The 23,957-nt window shown below is 35.8% G+C and overlaps 1 protein-coding gene across 1 annotated transcript in view; it reads right to left on the bottom strand.

The window, feature by feature from the left end:
* Positions 1-23,957, bottom strand: part of PDS5B (PDS5 cohesin associated factor B) — a 238,008-nt gene that overhangs the window by 76,938 nt on the left and 137,113 nt on the right. Inside the window, exons 14-19 of the mRNA XM_054719739.1 lie at positions 23,843-23,924; positions 21,162-21,210; positions 17,691-17,830; positions 16,174-16,289; positions 8,904-9,009; positions 6,081-6,241 (exon numbers count right to left, since the gene is read on the bottom strand). Coding sequence (XP_054575714.1) covers positions 6,081-6,241; positions 8,904-9,009; positions 16,174-16,289; positions 17,691-17,830; positions 21,162-21,210; positions 23,843-23,924 — 654 coding nt within the window. The remainder of the gene's footprint in view (positions 1-6,080; positions 6,242-8,903; positions 9,010-16,173; positions 16,290-17,690; positions 17,831-21,161; positions 21,211-23,842; positions 23,925-23,957) is intronic.

Here is a 23,957-nt window from a genome sequence, read left to right on the forward strand (position 1 = left end):
GCCCTCATTGGTGGGAGTGGCGGGGGGGGGGGGGGGTGTCAATCAGGGATAAAGGTGACATATGTAATACTCTAAGCAATAAAAAAAAGAAAAAAATACAAAAATAAACTGTATTTTTACAGAATCACAACTGTAAACCTACTTTTGCCCACCCCTGTATATTACAGAAGAAAAAGATCAGGGAACTTGAGAACATCGCAACAGAAACTATACAAAACTAAACAAGAGAGAGAAAAAAAAAAGAAATTAACAGTATGATTGTCCTATAAAACAGTATTAAGCAGTCAAAAATACATGTAATCAGTCTCAGAAAACAGGAGGTGAAGAGAGGAAAACAATATTTGAAGAAATAACATCCAAAAATTTCCCAGAGAATTTGTCATGTAATTAAGAAATAAAATTAAAATTTTGAAAGAGTATCCTCTTAAAAAGTAAAATGAAACAAACAAAAGTGCGTATCCATTTGGTTGCATAACTGCACTAAGAAGAATCATTCCAAGTAACTTAAAAACAGGAAGAATTTTACTGTATATCCCTAATGTGATGTACCCTAAAGACGAAAGAGAACTAACTAAACAAATAAACAAACAACTGTATTTAGGAATAACATCAGTGGTGCTGCTATTCTGAGACTGTTATGTATGTATTATGGGACAATTCAAGTGAATTATTATGTAATTATCATAGTTACCCTCAGCATAGCAAAACAAATGTAAAATTGAAGAGGTTCAATAAAAACCTTGTAGACCTAAATATTTGAACTGGAATAATCAATATAAACACTCGAAGTACTTATCTTCCAAAAAACTAGATGTGTCCACTTAATAATCCTAGAAAAATGACCCACACATTAGTCAGCTATTATTACCTTACAGGACTCATTCTCTTAATACTATTCCCATATTCCAAGTCTCAAGCAAGAGATACACAAGATGGACCTGGAACATTTTATCATAAAAGATTGCAAAGAAATTTGTTTACCTTCTATAATTGAAACTTTGTAGCTTGAGTGGAGGCTTAGGCCTGGCAAAGGTAGGCAGAAAGCTTGGCTTCCTCTGTTACCTAGGAAACCTTGCTCTCTGTGGCTGTAGCCATCTTGGTTTGGGTTAATTTGCATACTCACTCTGATTGGATGGTGGGCATGGCTTTGTGGGCATGTCGGAGGTATGGTCAATTTGCATATTTGTCTATTATTAGATAGGATATTGGCTAGTGCATCCAAAACAATGTTAAATCATGGCAGTGATAGTGTATTTTTTCATCTGTTTCCTGACTTTACCTGGAATGCTTCTAGTGTTTTACTCTATGATGGTGCCTCCTGCTTATTTTGTAATGCAGCATTTAAACCTATTGGGTTTAATTTTACAGACTGATTTTCTTTTAATCTGAGCCTTTTCATTGTCTATCAAAGTGATCTATTATGTGCCTTTTCCTTTTTATTCACTTATATAATGAACTGTAACATGAATATTAATTAGGCTTACTAATATCAACACCCTTGTAATCTTAAATAAACCACATTTGTCGATAGTATATTCTTGTTTTACTGTAGTAAACTCTCTTTTTGCTAGTATTTAACTTACAATATTAGGATCAATATTTGTAAGATCTGTCTTAGTTTTCCTTTGGGAGGTATTTTGCATTCCTGCTAGTTATCCTGGCTTTAAAAGAAGTAATCTGAATGTTTTCTCTCCCTCTCCCCACCCCCACCATGCTCTGAATAATTAAAAGTGAATTAGAATTCCTGGTTGCTTACAAATTTGAAAAAAAATTCTTTAACAAAACTTTTATTAGGGAGTAAATTTACTAATTTCTTTTTATAATGATATCCTATTATGTTTTTCTTCCCTCTTCTTGAGCCAATTTTAATTTATATCATCCTTTTAAAAATTCAAGCTTTTAATTATCTAAAACATTGATATAGCCATATTTAAAACTTACATACTGGGAGTAAAATGATGAGAAAAGAAGAAGAAAACATAAGGTGTGCTTAGGGGCATAAGCAAAACTCAATGCAAAGGGGAAAACAATACAACTTAGTAAACCTCACAATAAAAAAAAAAAAAAAAAAGGTAAAATGTTTTCTGAATCCTTGTATCCTAAAGGATATCCTTCATTTGTTCTTAAATACAACTTGGCTAGTGAGGAAATTCTTTAGTTACATTCTTTTTGTACATCAAAACTCAATAGCTGTTGAATCACTGACTTTGAAAATCTTACGTGCTTGAAAAGAAATGTCAGCCTCATTACTTTTTCATTATGTATGACCTTTTTTTTTCCCTTCCCTTGATGTTTGTGAAATCACTTCTGTAATTCCTAAAGGTTTCTTCAATTCTATCCAGATATTTTCCTAGAATATGAGCTTTTCTTCATCTCCAGATTAATTTTTTTCATTCATTTTAAACAAGTTTACTTTCTGTGTGTGAATATTTTATACTTCACATTATTCTGCTTTCTTCTCCATGGAAACCAATTCTAGCTTTTCACTATCTGCTATTCATTCTCTTTAACTGCCTTCATTTCTTTGCCTACTATCTCCACATTCTATGCAATTTCTTCAAGGTCAATCTATAGCTTCCTGGTTACATTTTCTATATTGTTTACTCTACCCCTTGCTGCTTGTAATAAATTATATTCTTTAAGAAAATGTTTCTGCTCTTATTTACCTTTAGTTCTACCACCTCCCTTTTTATATATTATCTTATTTTTATTCTCTCCCCCCCTTCCCCAGAAGTCATTTGCTGTTTAACTTTCTTGGCAATTTAGAACAATTGCCTAAAATTTTATTTTTTTCCTGGAAAAACGAATTCTTCCAAAAAGTTCTTATCAGCTATTTTTGAATGTTAAAATATTTGTGTAAGTTTCATGTTTAATTTATTTGTATTCTGTTAATTCATGTTTAAATAAGAGAAATTCTCTCTCGCTCTGCCATTTAAGCAAAAATGCAGATAGTGTCTCCCTGATGACTGAACATTGGACATTTCTCTTAAAAAACTAACATCAAAGTTCCCAACTGTGACTAAGTAGCATGAAGGAGGGAGTTGGGACTAAAGGTAGCAACACCCTATCTCTGTGTAATTCCTCTCCAAGACTACTGAAACTCTTCCAGTGATAAGAACCAGCTAGCTCCACGTGGACTATATGGCTATGTTATCAGGTGACTCCTAGTTTTGGCACATATGCCTGCCTTGGGATGAGTTAGAATGAAACCCATAACTCATCTCGTTTTTGTTCAGTGAGTCAGCACATACTTTTTTCTGTTCCTGCAAAGTTGGTAGTAAGTTTAACTCATGATGCTAATCTAATCTTTACTCTTCCTTTAATGGAAAGAAAATAGGTCAGCCCAAAGAAAAATAGTATGACCACATGAGTATGGCTCTCCTTTTGTTCCAGTACTAGCTAAAGCTAGGTTCTACTTTTTTCTTTCAGACTGCCCATACACCTCAATCTCCTCTCTCTAAACTAGCAAAGGACAGAACACTTAATATACATTTCTTTTTATACCTGATTCCAGGCTTACCTAGCACAAGGTATCTTTGTTGTAACTTCTATTTAGATATATTTTTCAGTTGGTTCTTTTAAATTATTTTAGTAAATTCAAGGAAAAATGATTTAATAATTTTTCCTCAAAATCAACCTACCCAATTTAATAATTTAAAATATGCATACATATTTTATCTCCTGGAAGACAGATACTATGAGTTACTTCATTAAGAACACTGTATGTAAACAACAGGTCTTCTGTATCAGTGAATTCTCCTCATGAGAGACATCTGAAATATACTCCACTAATAAGCCAGATAACTAGAGGTATACCAGCACTTCCACATTATAGCAGCATGTTTTAAAATACCCTTACATGTTCTAAAATGTCCACATGTCAATCTTGATTTTGTAGTTCTCCTACAATTTTTTTAATATAAAAGGTACTAGGAAAGATAATCTATAATGAACATAAAAACCACCAGTAGCCTGGCTGGTGTGGCTCAGTGGTTGAGCGTCAACCTATGAACCAGGAGGTCACGATTCGATTCCCAGTAAGGGCATGCCAGGGTTGTGGGTTCAATCCCCAGTGTGGGGTGTGCAGGAGGCAGCCGATCATGATTATCACTCATCATTGATGTTTCTATTTCTCTCTCCCTCTTCCTTCCCCTCTGAAATCAATAAAAAATATATTTAAAAAAGCACACACAAAAAGAAAAAAAAAACACCAGTAAATAGCTCAGCCCAAGGAGGTCTCAGTCCACCTCCCTGTCAGGGCACATTCCTGGGTTGCAGGCTCGATCCCCCTAGGGGGCATGCAGGAGGCAGCCAATCAATGATTCTCTCATCACTGATGTTTCTCTCTCTCTCTCTCTCCCTCTCCCTTCCTCTCTCTGAAATCAATAAAAATATATTTAAACAGTAACAACAAAACCCCCACCGGTAAATAAATCAAACTAAAATGTGCTCAAAGCTCTGATTAATTAAGGAAATGTGCCATAACAGACATGTTACCATAGGCATTACAGATAAACAGGCCGAAATGCAAATCTTCTCTCTGATACTTGCTAGCTAAATAACCTACAACCATTAGATTCCTCATTTGAAATTCCTATACTTTAATGAAGTGTTTCAAGGTCTAAATGAGGTAGTACAATAAGTGGGCATTCCATAAATGGTATAGAGTTATACATAGTTTATATAGTGTGTGTGTGTGTGTGTGTGTGTGTGTGTGTGTGTGTACATGTGCATGCACATATCTGTCTCACCACTTTGATCTCTGATCTGGATAAAAGAGTGACAACACCATTCCAAGTGGAAATTCATGTTCCAAGCTCCATTAATTACAAAGTCAGCCCTAAACCATAAAATTTCTTACTTTTGCCAAGGAGAATACTGTTACAACATTCTGGCATGTTTCAATGATCATTTACTTAATGCCTTTGTCTTATTTACCAATAGTTTCTAAAATTAAGTTCACATAAACAGAAAGAAATAAGAAAAAAAATTTACCTGAGACAGTCCACAGTCTCTTTCTGAAGAAAAGGGCTTAGGCAATTATTCAACATGAAGAAGCATGCTACCCCAACCACAACTAATTAGACAGTGGCTAAGCCAGAAATAATGAGGTAGAGGCAAAACCAACCATCAATGACTATGACGATATTAGGACCAACTATCAGATACGATATACTCTCGAGGAACAGCGAGGAGAGATACATATGAAGTAGGCAGGTATCCATATAAAGTAAGCAGAGGTCCATAAAGAATACAGACTTACTCTTTTGAGCTATTATAGAACCACTATTAGAGATCCATAGAGTAACAGTGCAATTTACAATTCTTAGAAATACGGACACACACATACTGCTGTGAAAATGATTATTCCATGCTTCCCTGCTTCCCTATGTCAAATACAGCACTGCTTCTGAAAATTTCGATTCAATATTCTAAATCACAAAACAAAGTGGAGAATACAATGGCAAGTCCTACTGACTTTCCCACCAGACTTTAAATTCAAGTAATATGTTTATTCTATGCCACACTATAATAAGGGACTACTTCACTATAAAATTGTTGTCAATAAAATTTTTAAGCAAAATTAATGCTTCAGAAAGAAATTACAGGTTCGGGCACATTTTCATGAATCTTCTAAAATACCAATATGGCCCTAGCCGGTTTGGCTCAGTGGATAGAGCGTCAGCCTGCAGACCGAAGGGTTCTGGGTTCAATTCCAATCAAGGGCATGTACCTCGGTTGCAGGCTCCTGGCCGTGGTCTGGGACATGAGAGAGGCACCCAATCTATGTCTCTCTCACACTGGTGTTTTTCCCGGTCTCTCCCTCTCCCTTCCACTCTCTCTAAACATCAATGGAAAAAATACCCTTGGGTGAGGATTAAAAATAAAGATATAAATAAAAAAATAAAATACCAACGAGTTCTCCCAGAAAATGAGAATCTAAACCAAAGAGCACAGACTTAAAATAATCTAGAAATTATTTCCTTAAAGCATAAAAGATTCCAAATATTACATAATCCAAGGAACAGTAAATTATTTTTCTATTTTCCAGAACATTTATCAGAATAAACTCGACTCACGATCTAATGTGTGGGAAATCCTCTTCAATTTTGCTGCCTGTGTTTTTGAAAATTTGGAGTGCAGCTTCTGCTACTTTTTCATCATCCATTTTCAGACAAGCCAGGAGAGACTCAAATGTTTCAGCAGAATGAAACGAGATGGGATGTGTAAATGAGAGTACCTAAACAACGAGTCATAAAAATGATTTGTAAACACTTTTCATCTTCACAATATAAATCCAAAATATTACGTATTAAAAATACTGATCAAATACAAGACTAATTACACTAACAAGTAAATGAGAGCACTATAAACAAAATTTGAAACATGTTCAAATATATTACAGAAATGTTCCTGTGTAAAAAAAGAATTGAATGATCTAAAAAACTCATTTCTTTCCAAATTAAATTATATGCTAATATAATTCTACTTAAAGTAATTTGAGTTTCAGTTAATGTTTGTTTAATTTAATTTGATTTTTAAAGGGGAATAAAGGTAGAAGGGCACAAAAAGAAAATTTAACAAAATATTTCTATTTCTCTAAATAAAAGTTATTAAAAGAGACTAGCTAGTAACATTTTTGAGAAATAAAGTAACCTAAGGAAGTAAAACACCAGGTAATAAACGGTTACAATAATCAGTCAACATGGTATTAACAACAGAAGAAATAGAAAAAGGAAAGCAATAAATAGACCCTAGCATATGTAAGAATTTAGATTATATAGAATGTAATACATTATAGAAAAGGCAACAAAACATAAATGAGAAAGGATGGAATTTTTTAATAAGTAGTCCTGGTAATACTGGAAGAAAATCAAATTAGACCATCCTCCAAAATATACAGCTTCAAAATAAATTTCAAATAGGTTATATTTCAGATTTAAACAACAAAAACAAATAAAATTCTCTTAAAATCATGAGTTTTTTTTAAAGCTTAATTGGAATCAAATGTGGACTGAAAAAACAAACAAGTAGTAGAAAAATATATTATACATAATGCCATATTTATTTATAAGATTCAGAAACAAACAAAATAACGTTATTTGGAGACGCATACATAAATAGGGATAGTAAAACTATATAAAAAAGAGAATAAACCCAAAATTGAGGACAATTATACCTAGGAAATGTGAGTGAGGGGAAAAAACACTCACAAAATTCCAATAGTATTATTGATACTCTGTTTAAATTAGCATTCTATTTACTTTTCACTGGCATTCATTTTACTGGTATACTTTATAACTTACTTTATACTTAAATAGAATACATTAAATAGAATATATGTATATTCTATAGACATCAAATATGTCCTATGAAACAGCAAAAGAAATAAAAATAACTCATTTAAATCAGCTAAAAGAAAAAAAAAAGCCAAAAATCAAAAGATTATGAAATGTCAATAGAAAATGAACAGAGGATAAAAATAATGAATTCACAATAGGGAAAAACACTAATGATTAACATATAAAAGGTGTACCTCACTAGAAATAATTATGCAAATTAAAGTTATTTTTTTCTTATCAGATTAGGAAATTTCTTAAAAATTTTTACTATTCCATGTTTGTGAAGACAGGAGATATGCACCTTCATACACTGTTATTATAGTGTTTGAAGAAATTGGGCACGATTTCTCTGTAAAAAAATTTGACCACCTATCTACCTACCCACCTATCAAACTATGAATTTTGAAAATGGTCATTCTCTTTGAACTAGTAATGCCCTTCTAGCATTAAAAACAATTAAACAAACAAACAAACAAAACAACACATAAGAGATGTTAGATGTATTTATTTTAGTAGTGATAATAGGAATAAAATAAAAAGTATCTAGCAATAGGGAAATAGTTGGAAGCACTATTACACTCCAAAAGTGGACCAATTGCCATTTCAAAAAATGTTTATTGTTTTTACTATGAAGCAGACGCTGCACTAAAAAATTTAGATACATGACTTAATTTAGTCTTCTGTAAGATAAATACTATTATTATCACCAAGCATTATAGACAAGGAAGCAGAGGCAAATTTTAACTTTCCCAAAGTGTAAATCTACTAAATGAGAGCCAAAAATCAGATGTTTTTTGACACTCTTAAAAACAGTCTTGCCCTAGCCGGTTTGGCTCAGTGGACAGAGCATCAGCCTGGGGCCTGATCCCTATCAAGGGCATATGCTGAGTTACTGGCTGGATCCCCAGTAGGGGGCTGGCAGGAGGCAGCCAATCAATGACTCTCTTTCACCATTGATATTTCTATCACTCTCTCCCTCTTCCTTTCTCTCTGAAATCAATAAAAATATATTAAAAAACAAAATAAAAACAGAAGTCTTAAAAAATTGCTAATTTAATGAAAACCAAAATATAAAATTGTATATTGTCAATCTCAACTATATAAAAATGTGCATTTTCAAAGATTAAAAGGAATAAAAAAAACTTTGTTTGATAGGCTTATAAATGTTTTTGTTCTTTATAATTTTGTATTTTCTAAGTGGTCAACACCAATATTTCTGTAATGAGTATATTTTTGTAATAAGTAGTACATTTGCTAACAAAATAAAAGATAAAATGAAGATTTAGGAAAAACTGTCTCCTTCTGGGATAGAGGCTTTACTCTCTAATGAAACCTTTAAATTATAGTCCACCATTTTAATACAATTAATTCTAGGCTACCATATACAATTGAAAACAAAAAATATGTAGCTCATATATTAGAATACACAATTTCTAAATTACCTAAAGTGATTGATAAAATTTTACTTTAGATTCTATAAATGTAAGAAGCAAATCTCAAGAATAAAAAATATAATTATATATTTAACAGTTAAGTAATTTAAACACCTAAGCAATTTACCTTAAGCAGTTCAAGACCTGCCCTGATGGCTTGATCAGTTGGAACACCCTCATCTTCATCATCTGCTGTCCCATCTATTGATTTGTTCACTTGCTTAATAAGAGCACTAAAGTATGACCAAAATAAATAAGCAAATAAATAAATAAGTAAAATTATTAACTGTACTTTATTAGCAATGTCTAAGGAAAATAATCCTAAATATTTTCTACATAGCCTACATTCCAACCATATACAAATTTGTTTCCCATACATTACTGCAAAACAAAAACTATATTTTGAGATGCTTGTTTTCAAACAGTATTTGCTTTTGTCCATTCAAATGAGTAAAAATATTATTTGATTTGCTATTTATTAAGGCTATCTATATTCTTATTCTTATATTTTCCATGGAAGGCCTATGCCCAGACACATGAATGATAACTCTCCTTCTAATTATCTAAAATTCACTATTGCTCCAGTAAATAGAACAATCTATACTGAGATAATGTACAAATGACAACATTAAACACTTTCAAACCATTTATTAAGTATTACTGTATGTCAGATACTGCTGTAAGAGACAGACATACACAAACCTGCTATTGAAAGGTGTAAAAATACATAGGTAACAAGATATACAATAAAGCCTCACTAGAACATTAGAATAGATCAAAAAGGAAACAGACTTTTAAAATTTTCTTCTAAAAACAAGCTTAAGTTATTGTTAAAATAATCATTTCATAAATGCATATCAATTATGTAAAACAATTAGTCACACTGATAGGTATTAACATAAAATAAACATCAGAGATATAATATTATCAAAATACAAAAAATTCAATTAATGTTCGCTAATGTTTACTAGATCATGGTTTCTACAAAAATATTAGGTACTGAAAATTTAAGGACAAGCTAGAAGTGAAATTTATTTGTGTCTGTTAGAGGATCCTTTTAAATTTACCATCCCTTTAAAAATTGGTATCTTTGAGGATGTTTTCTCTCCTTTTCTGACCATTTTCTCTGATCAATCAATTGTCATATCTCCAACTATTCCTAATTAAAATCTTCAGGCTGAATCATGTTCCCATATTTTCAGTAGCCCCAAGGATTTTTACCTAGATGTACCATAGGAATGAAAAATATCACAGATCCAAAATTAAATTCGTTATTTTCTTCCATGACTACTTGCATGCTTTCAGTCTAGTGAGGGAAGGCCAAAAATAAACAAATACATAAAATGATAATCAAGAAAAAATACGGACTAGAAAAAAAAAGGCCAAGACCAGAAGTGAAGTTATTTCACCAAAAGGTATTTCTGAAGAGGTACAATTGAGCTAACCCGAAAAACGAGAGCCAGACATATAAAAAAATCTGAGTAAAACCATAGACCTGGAAAACAAGAGAATCAACTAAAAGATTGAAAAAAATACTAAAAGTCAGTGAGATGACACCAACAAAACATTCCCTAATCAACAGTGTTTTCTGTATTAGTCAAAGTCACCTAAAAAGATATAGAAAAAAATCTATTCACAATGGCAAATAAAATACATAAAACTAGAGGTCCAGTGCACGAATTCGTGCATGCGTGGGGTCCCTTGGCCTGGCCAGCGGGGGAAGGGGCCATGGGAGGTCGGCTGTGGGTGTGCACTGACTACCAGGTTGACTGGTTGACTGTTCGTTCGGTTGCTAAGGCTTTTATATATATAGACTAGTAGCCCTGCACACAATTAAATTGTGCGGGTTCCCTAGGCCTAGCTGCAATCAGGGCCATGTCTGCTGCCCAGCGTCACTCCACCATCTATCTCCGTGGGCCCTGCCTTGTGAACCTCCACACTAACAGCCCCTGCCCCACTAGGCTCCTCAGCCTCTGCTTCCCACGCCCCGCGACATTCTTCTGCCTCCGCCGCCCCACGATGCTCCATGCTAACAGCCCCTGCCTCGTGAAGCTCCACACTCGCTGCCATGACCCGCAACACACCTCTGCCTCAGCACCCCCTCGAAGCTCCACGCTAATAGCCCCCACCCCGCTCCTCTGCCTTGCCTCTGCCGCCCCTGCCCTGGCCCGCGCCTCCACCTCGCCTCCACCACCCTGTTCATCTGCCTCCACCACCCCGCAACTCTCCTCCACCTCACCACCCCTGGACTCTCCTCCACTTCACCATGAGGTTCCTCAGCCTCTGCAGCCCCACCCGTGAGAGCCAAATCGGTCCTTTGGTTGTTTGGGCCCACAGCTCCCACCTCCCAGCCGCTGCCGTGGGCAGCCAGGGGCCCACAGCTCCAGCTCCCTCAGCTCCCTCAGCTGGCGTCTGGTCGAAACTCCGGTCATTATGGACCCAGGGTTTTTATATATTAGGACTAGTGGCCCGGTGCATGAAATTTGTGCACGGAGCGGAGGTTCCCTCAGCCCAGCCTGCACCCTCTCCAATCGAGGACCTCTTGGGGGATGTCCAACTCGCAATCTGGGACTGCTGGCTCCTAACTGCTCACCTGCCTGCCTGCCTGATCACCCCTAACTGCCCTCGCCTGCCGGCCTGATCTCGCCCCCAATTGCCCTCCCCTGTCAGCCTGATCACCCCTAACTGCCTCTGCCTGCCTAATTACCCCTAACTGCCCTCCTCTGCTGGCCTGATCTCACCCCCAACTGCCCTCTCATGCAGGCCAATTTGGTTCTGATTGGTCGGTTTCTATACCAGTCAGCATCAAAAGCTCTGCCTCCTAGGCAGCCATTGGCTCCTCACAGTTCACCCAGATTTGGTTCTGATTGGTCAATTTCTATGCCAGTCAGCGTGTCTGGGCCTATCTCAGGGCCTGATCAGAGAGGCGGGACTGATCAGCAGCGCCAGCAGAGGTCCAGAGAGAAACAGGCGCAGCTGATGGCAAAGCCCGGAGAGAAAGAGAGAGGCAACGGCTGATCAACAGCTGCCATGGAGGCTGCGGATAAGACCCTGCCTCTCTCTTCAGGCCTCTCTCTGGGCCTGATCCGTAGCCCCATCGGCAGTCAGTGCTGGTTCGCCACACCTGCAGCAGTGGCAGTCAGTGCTGGGTCATCACGGTAACCCAGCACTGACTGCAGGAATGACTTCTGGTGTTTGGTCAAGCCTTCGGTCGGTCGTTACGGACCCTGGGGTTTTATATATTAGGATGAGTAGGAATAAAATGGTTTAATTGCATAGAATCTGTATATAAACTCTAAAATTATATATAAAGATAGCATACAGATTCAAATACAGAAACTTAATTAGTTTCTGAAGGCCGTTCCAGAAATAATTTGTTCTAAATTAGAAATAATGTAAATTGAATTAATCCTTTCAAGAACTCCCCCCCCCCCCATGATTCCTTAGTTTTAACTTTTCTTATTGACAATACATGTCTAATGTACTGTTTAATCTATAAGGAAACACTTATTTTCTTAAATTTACCAAACCACCCCCTACTAGCCTTAAAGAAATCACTTCTATACTTGTTACAGGTTGTCTTTCAGATCAACCTACAGCATGTTTGCTTTTTCATGTCACTGCCTCCAAAATGCTGTCACGGGCTAACTGCTTTTTGTTTATCCAAATCAACAACAGTTTTTCTACCTCTTCAATAGTCTGTGGTCATTGCTTCTTTCACTTCTTTAGTAACATTAGCACTCTTAGTGGCCACTTTATGTTTTTAAATTGTGCTAATAGTTGATTTCCCCAGAAACAAAAGTATTTTCTCCTTTGTTGTCTGAGAGACACTTTTTGTCATGCTGAGGTATCAGCTTGAAAGGGTTGTCAGGTTGAAAACTGAAGTTTGGTTAGACAACAAAGACATTTTTTTCAGTGAACTTGGTGAAGAACAAAATTGTTGGAGAAGGGAGACATTCCAGAAAGAAGTTTGACTGTAAATGAAAGCAAGTATTTTCCTAAGATGGAAACACAATATTATACAAGTGACATTTTTCACTAAATCCATAAATATCTCAGGGGAACATAACCTGACATGGGATAAGATTCAACAAACCCATTTTATGGCTCTTCTGAAAAAAATTATTTGGGAATAACCAATAATTTTTAAGGGGGAGGAGTGAAAGAACTGTGTCAATGAGATAAAAATGCATCATAAAAGCCTCAAAACACAAAGACACTGAAGTGAAATGTAGAAGAGTCCAAATCATATAGCAATTTATGCTATAATAATGAAACATTTAGAATCAAATGGGGAGGAATACATTTTTTTAATAGAGTTAATACAAGTAGTTATATGCTTAAAAGGATGACTCTCTACTTCCACCCTATATTAAAATAAATTATAGAGTAATTAAAGATTTATTGTCAAAAACATAACCACTTAATATAATACCAAAGGCAGAAAGAAATATAAAGACAACTGATAGATTTAATTATATAATTTAATATTATTAATGTCAAATTTTAATGTCAATCGAACTGAGTTAATAGCCTTATTTTATAAAGCATTCTTATAATTAATAAGAAAAAAAGACAATTCTTCTAAGTTCCTCATAGAAAAATAAAAAGTGCAAATGTAAAGCAGAGATGTACAACTTTATTAGTAATATATTTTATTATAAAAGAGCACTTATATAATACTTATAAAATGGCAGACTGGAAGGTTAATAGCCACCATCTGGAAGAGTTAGGTGAACGGGACACTCACTGAGTATTGGTGGGGACTAAAGGTGGAAGCTTTTTGGAAGCCTATTTATAATGGAGTGGTTAACCAAGAGGGCTCTGGAGCCAGACTTCCTGGATTTAAATGCCATTCACCACTTCCAAGCAATGGGAAAGTTATTCAACATCTGTTTAACTCACTGTTCCTTATCTGTAAAATGAGAATAATAATATTTCTTGTCTTATAAGTTAAGAAGTAAATGAGGTAAAACATGTAAGACATTCAGAATGATCCCAGGCACATTACAAGCACTCACTGTTATTCTTATTTATGTTTTAACTATGGGCTACTGATTGCTAAAGCTAAAGATCTATTTTTGTCTTTCTCACTATTTGTGGTATACATTATTTCTAAAAACTTCCTCCATCTTAATTTTCAACATATTGCAATGCCCCAGAGATTTTCAACAGGTGTGCCATAATACCTTTTTAAATATGCAATACCTGACTAATTAGTCAGGGACACTGACCTCTTTTCCTTTAGACTGTCAAATAAAAAAAAAATGACAATAGCCAACACAATAGCCATCCCATGTGAATGAATCAAAATTATACCTATTTTTTTGAGTGTTAGATTGGCAAAAACTATATTTTTTGGTGTGTCACAGAATTTTAGTAATTAGTTTATGTGTGCCATTGGATGAAAGGGTTGAAAGTTGTTGCAATAACCTAATTTTCTTACATTTCTCTAATTTTTCTACTGTTATAAAACCACAAGATTCAGTCCATGATCTTTGGATCCTTTTCTTTCTACAAAATCCCTTGTTCAGAGAAGTAACCCAGTCAGTTTCACATTAGACTCAATTTACCTTAGTTTTTTTTGCAAAAATTATTTGCCACATCCAAATAAGAAGCACAACCTTCCTCACACTCCTTGAAAACCAGTTCCCTTTCCATTTTTTTTTTTTAAAGATATTACTATTCTCTTCATCATTTGGACCTGAATCCTATACCTCTGACTCTTCCTCATCTTTATTGATGACCCATTTTTTAGGTTGTTCTTTTCAAATCTTTCTCAAATATGATTCTTCCTTTCCATCCCACTTCCATCATCCACAGACAAGTGTAACAATGCTTTAGCAGTCTATCTCTTCTCCCGTCCTCCTATCTATCAACAATCCATGGTTCTCAACAGAACAAAGAGAAAAATAAGAGCTTTAAAGGTGAATTTTAAGTGCTTTCCACAGTCTAATCCCAGTCATCATCTCAAAGCACTTTAATACTTCTCTAAACTGTAGTTTACATAGATGGTAATCATTTGCTAAATAGCCTTGTTTTTCCCAATCCAGTTAGCTTGGCTTATATTAATCTCAATGCTTAGAATATTTCATTTCCCATCTCTGTAGAAAAAAAAATCTTAACCATTCTTCCTCTTTGGTCAAATACTACCCCCTTAGAGAAATCCTCTTTTAATCATCTGACATTATTTGCACTAATTTTATGGATCTATAAAATAATCTCCTGATTAAAATTCTTTATTAGATTACTAGACAGAAGGCCGATGAAAAGCAGATAGTATGCTTTGCCAATACCTAACTGGAATTGCTTTGAATACAGAAGGCACAAAATTATTTAACTAATGCAATTCAGTCTGATTCAGATTGTTTTTTACACTAATGAAGAAGGTTCTAGTGTTTTGTTTTCTTTTTCAAACCACAGAACCCCTTCTTCAAATGAAAATTGATATAATAGGAGTTCAAAGTAACTAATGGATATCCAAAGTAGGACCTCCTACTTTGTGGGGGGCAGGGGAGAGCATGGGCGAAGTTACACCCTGTCCCCTTCACCCCCAACAAGAAGTCCCCAAAGGGGCTTCACTGGGTATAGGTTATACCATTAGTATGATTTCTTTTAGATTCTAATATAATTCTGAAAGATATTACTGATGACTAATAAAGCAGTATGCTTTACATACATTGTAATTAGCTTATTTTTTAACTAGTTGAAACATTTCATTTTAGGAACAGTTTTTTAAAAAAGCTCTTCTCATATTTTACAAAAGGGAATTAAAGACATAAAAAGAAAGTATTTTCCAAGATCACAGTGACATCAAAGCTGAAACTTTATAAGAGGGTTGGTTTAAAATTAACATCTCCAGTTCTCAAATATCTGTGAAAATGTATCATATGTTTCTTTACAATATGCTCACCTAGTTTTCTTTTCCTGAAGGTATACTTGTTCATATTACCTAATCTATGCAAGCTAACAAAAAATAGGAATTCTTGGTACACTGATAACAGATAAAAACTAGGCTTGGATTAATAATTCATCACACAAATTAAAGCAATTTATTGTATTACCTAATCTATGCAAGCTAACAAAAAATAGGAACTTCTGGTACACTAGAAACAGATAAAAACTAGGCTTGGATTGGTAATTTCTCACACAAATTAAAGCAATATTTAAAATTAAAATAAATAAAACCTAAATATGTACAAATGACAATGTATACATACATATATGAATAGATATATATACACACAGGTATATACAGATGACTATAAAGCCATTATGTATATATATACCTCTATACAGATGAGTGTCTTGGTATAGCAGGTAATCATCAGTGACTTACTACTAAAGCATGAATGAATGTACAGAAATAAAAATGTAATATTTTTATATACAAATACCTGATAGATTCAGTATCTATGTGCACAGGTGCTATCCTCTCCAAAAGAAACTTGATCATTTCCAGAAAAGGATTTGTAGGCTGTTTGGGATTGCCCAACTTCTTAGTTATTTCACGCTGTAACGTAGATTTGTTAAAAATGTTACAAAGGTATGTTTAAATGATTACATTAAAATGTTAAGCACCTACCATAATTAAAACCATGTATTACTGGTACTAGAAAAATTGAATCAAAAGAAACTGAATAAGTCCAATAAAAGACTAAATTAAGAATTTAGCATATGAGAAAGGTAGCATTTCAAGTAGAAAAAGATTACTCAGTATATTATATTGAAATAACTGAAGAGACATTTAGAATAAAAACAGAGTTAGACCCTTATCTCATACCTTACAGCAAAAATATTCTAATAGGATGAAAACAAATACAAAAGAATAAAACCAGTGTCAGTAGACATACACACGTTAGCAAACACAATCATCAGGGGAGCTTGTGGAGCTACAGATTCCTAAGACTCATTGTGGAGATTCCCATTTAGTCAATCTGGGATGGAGCCAAGAATTATCTTTTTTAAAAGCCTCTTGAAAGAAACACGGGCAACAGATTTAAAAAAACTGACATAAAATATTTTCATTGACTTGTAATAGAATGAGATTTCATAAGCAGTGCTCGAAAGGAAAAATTCTTGAGGAGACTGCTGATACACTCAGCTACATAAAAAAATTATGGCTAAGCTATATACATTAAAATAATACAAAATAATGTAAAATGTAAACTGTAATTGAAAAATAAAATTTAAATTAAAAAATAAAGCTATAGTATGTAAGGGACAGCATAAAATGAAAGGACAAACTACAACTGACAGAAAATTATTTGTGGCTCAATTAACACAAAATGCCATGAATAACAAATCAATAAGATAAAGACAAATATTCTAGATAAATAGGCAAAGATTAAAAACACAAAAGAAAAATGTATAAAAGAACTATAAATGGCTAATACACAGGAGAAAAAAGTCAGATGACTAGCAGCCAAGAATTACAAATCCTATCAAAATAACTATGTTTTTAAGTTTTGCTTACTTCTAACAACAAAACTGACCAATACAGAATTTATCCTAAGGAAATAATGAGGACTATGTAAAATTATTTAGCCATAAAGATCTGAATTAAATTGTTCTTTAATCAAAAACTGGGAGAAAAGACTACATATGTAATACAGAGGACTGTTCAATACATTCAGTAAATATATTCAATGGTATGCTCTATTACTATTAAATATCATACTGTAAAAGACTATTAATGAAAATAAGTAAAACGAACAAAGCATTTATTTCAGAAGGATATACACCATACTATAAACAGCAATTGTCTCTATAAGAAAATTAGAGTTTATTTATATTGTTGTATTTGTGACATTTTCTGAATTTTATATGAAGAATATAAATTTTATAAAAGGGGATAAAAAAAAAGGTTTGGGGGTTTCTTGAAACATTAGCTCTTTTACATTTTTCTTCTTACCACACAACCTTCAGCCTGTTTGCAGGAACATGTTGGACTAACAAGTACTTCCAACTGTTTTCTTATTTTCTCATCATCTTCCAACACCTGTGTGAATTTCTTCATGAAATCCTGAGCCTTACCAGGATCTGGCAAATTTCCTAAAATTCAATTAATATAGAATTTAGAAATTTCTCAAAATTTTGGCTCAAAATGAAATTAGCTTCAGATAGATTCACATCTGAGCAAGTAACACCAAAGCACAGATTCACTTTTAATAGTCAGCTTATGTCACAAATTGAATTGATTCTGAGTAATAATCCTAACTTGCATCTATACTGGGAAAGACTGAACTGACTATCCTATATAATAAAAGCCAAGTATGCAAACTGTCACCTCAACCGGGAGTTCGACCACTCGCCATGATGGCAGCAGTGGAGGCCCTGCCAGCCCTGATGGGCCCCAATGAGAGTGGGAAGTGGGTCCGTGATGGAATGGTGGAGCAGGGAGCGGGTCACGCCAGGCCAAGGCAGGTGTGAGCAGGGCCCGATCGCCCCACCTACCGGCCCACAGACGGTGCCCAGTGCCCATTACAGAGAAAGGGCAAATAGCAAAATTAAAAGATTTCTTCTAATTATTTTCCTTTCAATGTGCATGAATCTGTGTACCAGGCCACTAGTTTCTAAATAATTCCTTGTAATTTAAGGGCATTAAATGCCAACCTGAACAATAATTCTATTATCTCCTTGAGCTTCCTGCATACATTGTTCTCTTGTAATTCACAGCAAGAGATCAGTAAGTTTTTCCCTGAAGAAATGATTTCCTTGTACTCCATTGTTTATTATTAAACCATCCAGATAATCCATACGCACACACATGCTATCTGACACCAACACATGATAAGCAATATGTTGCAGGTGTTACTGCCAGACATGCCTTATTGCATAAGGAAGAATGAGTTTTTGTAGAATCAATAATTTTTATACTATTCTCCTAATGTGTCCATGTATCAAAAACACTTATGATAGCTAATAAAATATTGGTCCTAGAATCTTTTTTTTCTGGCTACTTACAATTGCTACAGAGAACCAGATAGGATACTTCTAACAGAAATTATAATACAGAACTAACCTATCTAATAAAAGAGTAATATGCAAATTGACCATCACTCCAACACACAAGATGGGACCCCCATGTGTACACAAGATGGCCGTCACAAGATGGCCAGCAGGGGAGGGCAGTTGGGCAAGACCACACCTGCAAGGGAGGGCAGTTAGTGGGCGATCAGGCCAGCAGGGGACGGTAGTTGGGAGGAACCAGGCCTGCAAGGGAGGGCAGTTGGGGGCGATCAAGCCTGAAGGGGAGGGCAGTTAGGGGTGACCAGGCCGGCAGAGGAGGGAAGTTGGGGGCGACTGGGACTGCAGGGAAGGGCAGTTGGGGGGATCCAGGCCTGCAGGGGAGAGTTGGGAGGGGACTAGGCCTGCAGGGGAGGGTAGTTAGGGGTGACCAGGCCTGTAGGGGAGGGCAGTTAGGGGCAATCAGGCTGGCAGGGGAGTGGTTAGGGCAGTGATGGGCAACCTTTTGAGCTTGGTGTGTCAAACTTCGCCAAAAAACTGAGCATAACTCGGGTAGTGTGTCACTTTGAGGAAAAAACATTATTTCGCAAATGTTTCATCCTCAGGAGCAGCAAATGTTTCATCCTCGGCATGCGGCCGCCTTCGCGGCCGCGTGTCATCAAAAATGGCTATGCGTGTCAGTGCTGAAACGCGTGTCATAGGTTCGCCATCACTGGGTTAGGAGGTGATCAGGCTGGCAGGCAGAAGCAGTTAGGAGATTTAGGAAGGCAGGCAGGCGAGCAGTGGGAACCAGCAGTCCTGGATTGTGAAAGGGATGTCCGACTGCCTGTTTAGGCCCGAAAGGGGCAGTCGGACATCCCTCGAGGAGTCCCAGATTGGAGAGGGTGCAGGCTGGGCTGAGGGACACCCCCGCCTCCCGTGCACGAATTTCGTGCACCGGGCCTCAAGTGGACATTAATAATAGTAGAAATTCAACTGAATCTTAAAACGTAAGTATAGTAAATGTAGTCTTCAAGTTCATATACAACTCTGAAATTCCATTTTAATTCTTGGCTAGATCACTGAATGTATTAAGAAGAAATTTTCCCCCTAAATAATTCACTGATAACCATTTTTATGGTTCTATAACACAAAATATCTACTTTATTGTTTTCAAATGATTTTAGAAAATGTCCCTTTACAGCTCCTCCACAATGGACAAGCATCGTATTAAAGGTTACAGGAAGGCCTACCATTTTAACAAACAAAACAAAAAGAGAGATGAGAGTGGGGAGGCAGGAGAGGAAAGGGGGGGGGGGGGGACAAAAGGAACAAAAAACCTTTAATACAGTATTCCACAAATGTACTTGACCAGAGAGTCCCCTTTTCTAACAATACAATTAACTCCTGCAGGATACTAGCATTCCCCAGAACAGAATTATGGAAATACTAAAATTGTTTAAAGGAATGGATGGAGGTAAGGGCAGGAAGAGAGAAAGAATATAGGAGATGATATCCTTTAGGGGTAGTGTCCACACCCAAACTGCTGAGGAGATAGTTATAAAAAAGCAATAGTACAATTCACTTGCTGTAAGTTATCCTAAAGGATTGAAAATGGATTTATGTATAACTGACTAAGACTAAAATATACTTTGGGCTTAAAGCCATACTTATGCAAAAACTCTTTTATCACTTAGTCTAAAACCCATGAGTTAGGTCTTGAGTGTTTTAACATTACTTCCATACACATCTTGAAATATTTGTTAACATCTCAGAAATCCATCTAACCTCTCTTCATTATTACTCAGTGGAAGCTCAGCATGCCTCCAGGTGTTTATTTTCCCTGTCCCTTTGTGATCCACAGTGGTCTGGAAGAAAAAGCAAATGCCCTGCAAAAACAACTGCTATTATCTCTCCCAGCACTGAACCAGGGATATGCTACATAATCCTTTTGTCTTTACTGTTCAATGCAATTAAGTAACGTTTTATTTTAAATCACTGAAAGCAAAAAGGCTAATTAATAATTGTTTTCAAAGAAACTATTTTATAATTATTAGGTATAGCCTTCATTATAAATTTTGGCTCAAAATGAAATTAGCTTCAGATAGATTTGGTGTTAGAACAAGCAACAGATTCACTTTTAGTGATCTGTTTATGTAATAAATTGAACTAATTCTCAAAAATAAATTTATGTAAATCCTTTATCGAGCTCTTGCGTGTACCAACAAACAAAACATTTCCATGTGGTATGCAAAGTAAATAAAAAAATCTGAAAAAAAGGGAAAGCTAAGCTGTCAAAAAAAAAAATCAATCCAAAACTTTTTAGTTTTTTCCTATATTATTATATCCTAAAATGGAACTCCATGAAAAACTTGAAATTATCAGAAATGTTTCAACTAAAACTTAAATTTTACATATAGTATTTGAAGTAACTTACTTGTAATGACCATCACTTTTGAAAATATGGCCTTGACACTGGTATCTGTCTGAAAATCACAGAAAAAAAATGCAAAATTAAAATTTCCTAATAATAATCTTCATTATATTCTTCAGAACATTAGATAAGCACAATCTACAAATGCTCCAGCTTTACCACCACGGTATGCTCCTCTTTACCTACTAGAGGCCCGGTGCATGATATTCGTGCATAGATGGGGTCCCTAGGCCTGGCCGGCGATCAGGGCCAAGCCAATCAGGGCCCCAAGGCTCTGGTGGGGTTGGAAGAGGAGTGACGGTTGCCGGGACAGGCGAGGAAGGAACGGATGCCAGAGGCTGACGCAGCCACCACGCGGTTCCCCACCTTCCCCCCTCCTCCTTTCCTCACCACCGGACCGCCACCACGGTAGGCATGTGGTGGGCCGAATGGGGCCTGCCGGCTGGAAGGGACAGAGAACGAAAGGTTGGCCGCTGGCCCCGAGGAGGGAGTCGGCCCTCAGCCCCCCTGGGAAAGGGGCCGCGTCTGCTGCCACCCAATTTAAAAAGATGCCATTAACATGAACAATTTTCCCAAGAATGCAAGTTACTTGCTACATCAGAGTAGTATTATTCCAGTGCATGAACATGTTCACAACATTGTACTGCATGTAATAATACACTCTGTAAAGTCAAATGTATAAAAGAACTTTCAAAGAATGCTACTTATTGGTTGCATCAGGTGTTATTTTTTTTCAAAATGTCACTGAACAACTCAACTCTAAAATACGGAGCTCAAAAGACATTGGGGTGAAAAAAACAAATCAAATAAACAAACACACTATCCCTATTAAGAAGGCACTTGCTGAGAGGAACTGAGAAACAAACAGAATCCTAAATAATAATCCTATATAACAAAGAGGTAATATGCAAATTGACCATCACTCCAACACACAAGATGGCTGCTCCCATGTGGACACAAGAAGGCTGCCACAAGATGGCCAACAGGGGAGGGCAGTTGGGAGCGACCAGGCCTACAGGGGAGGACATTTAGGGGTGACCAGGTTGGCAGGAGAGGGCAGTTAGAGGTGACCAGGCAGGCAGGGGAGGGCAGTTAGGGGCAATCGGGCCGGCAGGAGAGCATTTAGGCGTCGATCAGGCTGGCAGGGGAGTGGTTAGGGGGTGATCAGGCTGGCAGGCAGAAGCGGTTAGGAGCAATCAGGCAGGCAGGCTGGCAGGTGAGGTTGGGAGCCAGCAGTCCTGAATTGTGAGAGGGATGTCCCAGATTGCAGAGGGTGCAGGCTGGGCTGAGGGACACCCCCCCATGCACGAATTTCGTGCACCGGGCCCCTAGTAGAGTATGAGAGTTAACTCCCAAATATCTGGAATTTAAAATATTTTGAGTAAGATTTCTGCTTAATTTGGGAGAAAAGAGGTGGTGTGCTGGGCTTTCAAGAAATTGATCCACATGAAAAAGAAATGTTATCAACAAACATATAATCCTGGAAATTACCAAGTCACTTTAAATGACACTGAGCAAATCAATTTAGTTAATAAACCAGAAGGACTCCAATGCTGAGCTAAGTAAGAAAAAAATACTATCTTAACCGGCTAAATAATGAAGAAGGCAAAAAATATATATATCGATTATTAAGCATCTAAGAGTCTTACCAGTATAATAGGAAGAAATATAAACACCCACAAGTTAAACACAGCTTTGTATTTTTTTCTAACTTTTTAATGTATACTATAATTCTTGATAGAAGTGAATATTAAGTAATTCCTCATTTATAAGAAAGGGTTACTATAAACCACTCAAACAAACAGTGCAAGCTCATTAATTTTTATAGCAAGTGGACAAATTTACACCTAGGAAAACAGTAAACAACTCTGCTCTATTGACCTCTGTTCTATAAACATTAGACATACATTATGAAGGATGGGAAGATTTCTAAACTATGGACTAAAAAATAAATGAAAAATAAACTATATTGTGTTTCCCAGATTCAATTTAAAATGACCAGGCACACTGCTTTTCATATGATTTATACTTTTTATAGGCTTACATACACCATTCTAGGAAAAAACACACCAAAAAAAAAAAAAGACCATCCTAAAATCATTCTAAATGTCCAAAAAATAAAATATGATACATCAACTGGATGAATACCCCTATTACCTTATAATCATGAAAAACAAGAAGAACATTAATGTTACCATAATATTATTTGTAAATAAAAGTATCAAGATACATACTAAAACTTTCTAAAATCACAAGGCTATACAATCACAGTGGGGAAATTTTAGTGTGGCAAGATAAAAGTATATAATTTTACTCTGTTACCTGTGCTTTCAATGATGCACAGTTACTCTTTGGTGTGTTTTTCAAATTTAAAACTACAAAAAACAAAACAAACAAACAAAAAAACAAACACACACAAAAAAAGAGAAAAAAAAACGAAAACCCTTAATTCTGAGTCCTCAGAAGCATATTCTTTTTCCTGTGGCGTATCACCTTTTACAGATATAATAAATTTCAATTTTTCCATACAGTAAGTTTCTTCAAAATTTCAGTGTCCTACATTAGAAACCATAGCTTCTAGAGACAGAACTGTTCCACTCAGAAATAGCTGTTTAACATACAGCAGTAATGGTTAAAGACAAAACTTAACATCAAAGGAAAAGTTTTCATTAAATTTAACTTACTTTGGGTTGCTTAATTAAGTCAAGCAAATCCTTTACTTGATGTCTGAGGAGATTTTGACATTTCCACATTTCATTTAATGCTCTGAAAAAGACAGACACATAAGTTTAAGTAACA

Source organism: Eptesicus fuscus, chromosome 8, assembly GCF_027574615.1.
Source record: "Eptesicus fuscus isolate TK198812 chromosome 8, DD_ASM_mEF_20220401, whole genome shotgun sequence".
In the NCBI taxonomy this organism is placed as follows: domain Eukaryota; kingdom Metazoa; phylum Chordata; class Mammalia; order Chiroptera; family Vespertilionidae; genus Eptesicus; species Eptesicus fuscus.